Genomic DNA, 7,527 nt, shown 5'->3' with positions numbered 1-7,527 from the left:
ACCCATTAAATGGAAAGACACACTCGGCGTAACCTGATTTCTTGTAATGTCTTCGCCACCTGTCTTGGTGTACCAAATCCCTGAAAGCCTTCTGTGGCAGCTGCTGAATGCTGAGAAGATACAGCCAAGAACTACACTCTTACCCGTGTGCTCATGTCCACACTGAAGTTGCTGACAAGTCAACCATAGAATCACCAGGTTGGAAAAGGCCTCTTGGATCATCAAGTCCAACCATTCCTATCTGCCACTAAGCCATGTCCCTGAGCACCTCATCCACCCGTCTTTTAAATACTTCCAGGGATGGGGACTCCAACACATCCCTGGGCACCCTGTTAAAAGCTTTTGGAAATCCTATACTGCTCTGCTCCAACCCAGCAAAAACCCAGAGGTGACGATGACCGAGCAGAGCTATCACATGTTTTAGCCTGGGCTTTAGGTTTCAAACACCCCTGAGATTAGTTTTCAGTATCCACGTTCATCTTTTGCAACTCAGAGTCTTAGTTCTCATAGTCTGAGGTTACCCAGTCTTGGGATGGTGGCAACTACCTCTTCTCCTTTGCTCATTGTAGGTGCTCTACTTCCATAACCCCAGCTTTAACAGAAGGAACCCCCACCTGCTGGAAAATTGCAAGAGGAGATTTGGGATCAAACGGAAAGCCCCGAATGCACTGAAGATGTATGAAGAGTGTCCCTCCAAAAGCCGCAGGAGTCAGCCTGCAGAGGACGAACAGGCATCTCCAGCCGTGACAGCCCCACTTACCGTGCAACAGGCTCAAGCACCTCTTGGCCTCAGCAGTGTCCATCCGTCTCCACCAGAAGCTCCTCTCACACTTCCAGAGCCTAACAGTGCAGCAGGCACGGAGAGGGCCGTCCTTCCAGCCAAGGAGAGCAGTCCTTCTACTACCACAGAGCAGCCAAACCGCCGGTGGCCTCCAGAGTGCTGCTCCTGCTCCTCCACTGGTGACGGCGCCCATGCCGGCAGCAGCCTCAGCTCCACCGAGTCCACCACCCCCCCAGGGCCGAAGCCCACCAGCCTCCCACTGCCCCACCTGCAGCCTCAACACGAGTGATGCCAGCGACGCCGTTGTTGGAACCCAGCATGGCACATCCTAGAGGGAGCACAGAGAATCAGAATCCGGTCCACAGTAGCTCATTAACAGCATTGTCAATTAAACAGTGTTTCATCTCGTGCCGTCCTGTAATTGCTGTAAAATAGGTACTGCTGAGTCAGCAGCCTGGGTTACAGAAACCATCGCTTTTTCATTCCAGGGCTGAACTGGTTTGTCCGTAGTCATCCCAGAGAAAATGAAAGCAGGGTTTGCCACTGCATACCTGGGGAAGGGAAAGGGGTCCCAAGTGCCTCTGGCCGTGGCTGCGGAGGCAACCCTGCCGCCTCACTCACTGGCCGCTCCTCATCATCGCCCCTTCCTCATCCTCTGCCCATTGTCACCCTTCGTGTGTCTTTGCCTATAAACTTTGCCCTTTCCATCTCTGAGGACACAGCCCCTGCCCTGAGGCACAGCCCTTGGTATCACCAGTGGCGCCGGGGGCCCCTCCTGCCCCAAAATCTGCCACGGCAGAAGACAAGGAGACGCTTAGAGATGTCTACTGGTTTTATTAGCAGCCCCGTGGTTGGGTTCCCAACCCCACGGCAAAGGTGCTGGGGTGCAGGGTGGTCACCCTGCTCACCTTGGTGTCCCCAGCACGGGCAGGAGGTCACTCAGTGAAGCTTTGGGTGTTGCAGCGCGGCCCCTGCCACGTGCCGTAGCACTGGCAGGTGAATTCCTCGGCCAGCCGGGAGGCGTCACCGACGGTCTCCAGGCTCTGTGCCACCAGCCAGGGTTTACCAGCTTGCAGGTCGACGGAGAAGCGGGAGGGGTCAAGGTGAAGGAAGCCCTGCGTGTTCTCCCGGCGCACACAGCGGCCCTGGCCGGAGCACAGGCTCTGGCTGCACAGATCAGCGCTGGCCGTCACGTTGACGACGTAGTGGCCCAGGGGCCCTTCTATGTAGTCCTTCAGCTTCAGGCACGACTCCTGCAACGGCACATGGTGTCACAGCCCCATGCAGCCAGGGAGTGGGGGTCCCCACAGGCAGCCACCCGCTGCACTCACCTTGGACGCGCTGTAGACGAGGCTGCCCCAGAGGACGATGCCAGCAGCGCCCTGAGCTGCGCTCTCCCCAATGGTGTTCATCAGGTCCTCCTGCACCCAACGGGAGAGGAGAGGTCAACAGTGCCCAAAGCCCCCACACCGCTCCAGCAGAGCTAAAGACTCCCTAGGACCAACCCACCAGGCCCAGAGGTGCCCACTGTCCCCAAGTCCCCATCACCTGGGAGAGGAAATCGACAGTGTTGTCTAAGGTGATCTGGGAGTAGGGCAGAACAGGGATGCCACCATCAAGGACACCACGCTGAACAGCAAAGGCCTCGGCGACGCGGTGCCGGACGTAGGTGAGCACCTTGTTGGTGCCGTTAAGGCAGGAGGGCAGGTAGATGCTGGGATAGAGTGCCCTGCTACTCTTCCAGAGCCACGACAGCTCCTTGTTCCTCTGCTGCTCCACGGTTGGGCACATCCCGGTGTAGGACAAGCTCTTAAAGTCATTGTTGTAGCAGTCAGGGAAGCCGTAGAAACCCCAGTAGCCATTGGGACGGAGGGTCTCGCCCAGCTTCAGGGTCTGCTCCATGAAGTCACGGGCGCTCTGCTGAAACTGCTGCTTGGCTTTCTCTTCCACCATCTTGAAGGACCACTCTGGGTGCTGCTGCTGCACCAGCTCCTCTGACTTCTGCCGGTAGATGTCCATGGAGTCCCAGTTGCGGATCCACAGCGGTCGCCACTTCTCCCAGTCGATGACGGCCAGCCCGCTGTAGGCAGGGCTGGGCAGCATGACCTTGATATCCTGGGTGGCCGCGTGGAGGTGGGCCTGCAGGCTGGCATTTTGGGGGAGCCCCCCATTCACTGGCACCCCATCAGGTGTGTAGTAGGGCATGTCCCCCAGCTCCTTGGTGTAGAAGAGGGTGATGTCCTGCCCGGAAAAGGACTGCTGGTCGTTGGCCAACACATCGAAGATCTCCAGGTTGAGAGTGACATTGTGCTCCGTGGCGCAGCGCTCGGTGGGGATGTTCCAGACGGTGATGAAGGGGCGGTTGACAAGGACGGGGCCAGGTCCCCCGGTGCGGCCCAGGGCCGGCAGGAGCAGCAGGAGGACACAGTAGGACAATGCCAACGCCATGGCAGGTCCCTTTGCTGGCGGGCTGAGACCCCAACCGTCACCAGAGCGGGTCTGGTCACCTCTGCCACCTCCTCGCCGAGTCCCGAGCATTATCAGCAGCCGGAGCCCGGCCCGGGGGCCGCGGGGATGGGACAGCGGCGGTGACTGGTGGCCAGCGCTGAGTCAACACCCGGTGCCAGTGACCGGCTATGAGCTGGGCTGGAAAGACAAACAGACACGGGCAGAGGGGGAAGGTCACGGTGAGGGACACGTCGGGGCCACGGGGCGGCAGGAGGGGGGCGCGGCCGGGAGGAAGCGCACGGCAGCGGCCGGGACACGGGAGCGCTGCGTGGGAACGCGCGTGGACGGGGCAGCGCGGGGCACAGGGGCGACCCCGGGCCCGGGATCCGCCCCCACGCCGTGCCCGCGGCTCCACCGCATCCCGCGGGAATGCAGGGGTGTGGCCAGTCGGGAGGGGGCGTGGTCAGAGCCCATAGAGGGGGGTGGTCAAATAAATGGGCGTGGGTAGCGGGATGGGGCGTGGCCAAACCAGGGTATAGTCTCTTGGCAAGGGCGTGGCCAAATGGCGAGGGGCGTGGCCAAGGAGCTGCTCGTAGCTTATTGGCAACAGATGGGCGTGAACAAAAGGGGTGTGGCCAGCCCCCCAACACAGCCTATCAGCAGCAGGGGGCGTGGCCACTACAGGACAAAGCGCGCCGGCGGGGCCCGGCGAGGGGCGGGGCCGCCACCGCCTGCACGTGGGTGGCCCGGCCACGTCCCGCCGCTCCCCCCCCGGGGAACGCGGCCCCAGCGGGGCAGAACCAGCCCCCCCGAGCCCCCGCCCCTCAGCCACGGCCGCGGGGTGCGGCAACAAGGCCCTGTACCCCCTCCCCAAATCAGCCCACGCCCCGCTTACCCTCCGCTCAGCTTTATTCGAGGTAAAGCACTTGGGTGTGGGGCTGCGCACAGGGGCTCAGCACCACGCAGCACCCGCTCCCGGCCCCCATGCCCCCCGCGCCCCCCCATTCCTTCTCCTTACAACAGGAGAGGGCCCCCTCCCCACCCACCCGCTCACCCTCCCTGCCCTCCATCCCCATGGGGGGCACCCGCCCTCCAGCAGGGAGGGCAGAGGGGGGGTGACCGCACAGCTCTCCCCCCACGGTGCGCCCGTCACAAGCTGCCACACAGGCAGGGCAGGGACATCTCAAATAGGTCCCCACCTCACCACAGAAAGCGGGGCCAGCTCAGTCCGGGGGGGTTCAGCCCCAGCTTGCAAGCAGCAGCAGCAGCAGCACCCCAAGTCCGAGCGGTGCCAGGGGTTGAGGGGCATCGTTGCTAGAGTCAGCGGACACCCGGCAGCTGCTGCCCTGCCAGCCCTGGTAGCAGTGGCAGCGGAAGTGGGTCCGTAGGAAGAGGATATCGGCCGAGGACAGCTGGCCCTCAGCCCAGAAGAGGGGCTGCTGGGGGTGCTCCTCATCCCGACGCCGCAGCTGGAAGTTGGTGGAATTGAGATGAAGGAAGACATCTGCGGTGCTGTCCTGGCGCAGGCAACGGCCCTGCCCATGGCACAGCACCGTGCTGCAGAGCTGTGCCGCCGTTGTGACATTCACAATGTAGCGGCCCAGGTCCTCCTCCAGGTAGTTCTTGATGATCTGGCACGATTCCTAGGGGAAAGGGATCATCAGGGGCATGTTGGACTGCCCCAGGGAAAGAAGCACCCCAGATGGAATGGGCACCCCAGCCTCAAGCCAGATGAGCCCCCCGCCCATCGCCCACCTGCCCAGGGGCACGCTGACCCCAAACCTACCCGGTTTTTGGTGATGTTTGCGTCGCCCCAGAAAATGGCCCCAGCGGCACCCAGCGCTGCGCTCTCTCCGATGGTGGAGATCAGGTCCGACTGCAGGGACAGAACCCAGTTAGTGCCCCACACAGCACCTGCAACCAGAGCCCACCACGGGGTCGGGGAGGCAACATGCAGCCCTGCTCCATGCCATGAGACGAGGGGACTGTCCCGGCTCCCTGGGAACAAGGCTCCCCATCACCACACTCCTCCTCAGGGGTGAAGCCAGCACAGCACAGAGGCCGTGGGCTCATGTACCCCGGCATCCTGGTTGCTGGGAGCCAGGAGTCCTGCATCACCTCCCAGGCACTTCACAGGGATGGTGACCATCAGTGCCAGTCCTGCTGCCCATAAAGGTTGTGTTCATGTCACCCTGTCACTCACTCACGGAGGGGCTGAGCTGCTGGTGCCCACACGGTGATCCTCCCGGGAGGAAGGCAGGGCTGGGCACCCCCTCTGCTACGCAGGGCCAGCCTCGTGCACCAGCACGCCCCACACCAAAGGGTGCTGCTCCCTGCCCCACACAGGGACAGCCAAAACACGGGGTGCTAGTGACACCACAAGGGCAATCACTGGTGTCCAGAGCCATCTCACTCCATGGGAGCAGGACAGGACACTGGCAGAGGGATCACCTCAGCTGGGCCACAAGCCCAGGGCTTAGGACAAGGACGTCTTGGTGGTGCAGCCCTACCTGGCTGAGCACATCCAGCTTGTGGATGTAGGTGGGACGAGTGTAGACAAAGACGGGTAGGCAGTAGCCATCATGGTGCTGCTCCGAGATGCGCAGAGCCTCCATCACCCGTGCCCGCACAAACTTGCGGCTGTTGGGAGTGGAAGCCAGGAGCAAGTCGAGGTAGATGGAGGGATAGAGGGCCATGCTTTCCCTCCAGAGCCACGCCAGCTGGTCGTTGCGTGTCTTCTCCACGTCCGGGCACTGCCCAGTGTAGCTCTCCTTGTTCTTGCTGTAGTCATGGTTGTAGCAGTCGGGGAAGAGGTAGTACCCCCAGAGCTGCTTGGGACGGAAGCTCTTGGCCAGGCGCAAGGTGCTCACCATGAACTGCCGGGCGGCCGACTCAAACTCGAACACCGCCTGCTTGTTCACCTCCTCACGGGACCAGTGGCGCTGCCGTTGGTACACCAGCTGCTGAGACTCCTCCCGGTAGATGTCCTTGGGCTTCCAGTTGCGAGCCCAAATGGGCCGCCACTCCTCCCAGTCAATGACAGCCAGCCCTTCCTTGGTGGGCGAGCGGATATACTTGTTGATGTTCTCCGGGAGACGGGCGAGGTGCTCGGACAGGCTGCTGTTTTGGGGGACACCACCGTTGATGGCCACACGCTGGCTGGTGTAGTAGGGGTAGAGCCCCAGGCGCTCCTTGTAGAAGATGGTGAGGTTCTGTCCCACAAAGCCCTCATTGGGAGAGGCATGCAGGTCAAAGAGGCTAAAGTCGAAGGATACCTGGAAGCGGGGCTTGCAGTCCTGGGTGGGCATGTTCCAGGCCACCAGAAAGGGCCGACGGGTGAAAAGCGGGGTGGCCGACGGCTTCTCAGGGCTCTGCCAAGCCAGGGCCAGCAGGGCCAGCCAGGGCACGGCCAGGAGCGCCGTGCAGCCCCCGCGCATCCTGCCCAAACGGGGGCCTGTGGGGAGAGAAGGGGATCAGGAGGGGGACGCAGAAGGGGGGTTAGGGAAGGGGGATAGGGACGGGGGATGCAGGAGGGGCTCTGCCCGCACCACCCCTAGACAGCCCCTGCCTCACACCCCCTCCCCACAAGTTTATCCCAGGGTGCCACCGCGCAGCCCTCCCAAATCCTGCCCGAATGGGGGCCCGTGGGGAAAGAGGAGGGTCAGGAGGGGGGGATGCAGGAGAGGGAAGGGCTTTTGTGGGGTGAGGGTGGCTGCAGGAGGGGGATGAGAAGAGTCAGGAGTGGGGAATCAGGGATGAGGGTGCAAGAGGGGGATCAGAAGTGTCAGGAGAGGGGAGAGTTCGCAGGAGGGGGCTCAGGAGAGTCAGGAGTGGGGGGAATCAGGAAGGGGGTGCGGGAGGAGGGATGGAGGAAGGTCAGGAGGGCCGTGCAGGAGAGGGATCAGAAGGGTGAAGAAGAGGGGATCAGGAGGAGGAGAGTTCGCAGGAGGGGGATCAGGAGGGAGTGCAGGAGGTGGGTGCGGGGAGAGCTCAGGAGGGGGAGAGTCGGCAGCAGGGCGATGAGGAGGGGAGTCAGGAGGGGAACGGGCAGCGGGTCTCTGCCCGCACCATCCCGAGCAGCCGCTGCCCCTCGCCCCCTCCCGGGGCGGCTCTGCCCGCGCCGCTGCCGCCCCAGCTCCCAGCCCCGCCGCTCCCCGGCACCTCTGCCCGGTCCCGCCGCCGCGGGCGCCGCCTTTGTCCGCGCCCGGCACACAAAGCGCCGCCGCCGGCTCCCGCGCCGCTCACGCCATCCCCACCGCAGGCTCGCCCCGGCGCCGCCTCCCCCCGCACCGCCTCCT

General features: G+C 63.0%; 2 protein-coding genes across 2 annotated transcripts; both read right to left on the bottom strand.

Annotated features, from left to right (window-relative positions):
- Positions 1 to 1,609: 1,609 nt before the first annotated feature.
- Positions 1,610 to 3,678, bottom strand: HYAL1 (hyaluronidase 1). The gene is made up of 3 exons (XM_009569382.2): positions 2,330 to 3,678; positions 2,113 to 2,202; positions 1,610 to 2,034 (listed from the first exon to the last, which is right to left on the bottom strand). The coding sequence occupies exons 1-3, from the start codon at positions 3,317 to 3,319 to the stop codon at positions 1,717 to 1,719; spliced, it is 1,398 nt and encodes a 465-aa protein (XP_009567677.2). The 5' UTR covers positions 3,320 to 3,678; the 3' UTR covers positions 1,610 to 1,716.
- Positions 3,679 to 4,281: 603 nt separating this feature from the next.
- HYAL2 (hyaluronidase 2) lies at positions 4,282 to 7,527 on the bottom strand. The gene is made up of 4 exons (XM_054076693.1): positions 7,391 to 7,527; positions 5,740 to 6,683; positions 5,016 to 5,105; positions 4,282 to 4,872 (listed from the first exon to the last, which is right to left on the bottom strand). Exons 2-4 carry the CDS (start codon positions 6,664 to 6,666, stop codon positions 4,468 to 4,470), a joined length of 1,422 nt encoding a protein of 473 aa, XP_053932668.1. The 5' UTR covers positions 6,667 to 6,683; positions 7,391 to 7,527; the 3' UTR covers positions 4,282 to 4,467.

This window comes from Cuculus canorus, chromosome 11, assembly GCF_017976375.1.
Source record: "Cuculus canorus isolate bCucCan1 chromosome 11, bCucCan1.pri, whole genome shotgun sequence".
In the NCBI taxonomy this organism is placed as follows: domain Eukaryota; kingdom Metazoa; phylum Chordata; class Aves; order Cuculiformes; family Cuculidae; genus Cuculus; species Cuculus canorus.
Note: the sequence above shows the minus strand (reverse complement) of the source record. Positions and strands in the feature narration are given on the sequence as shown.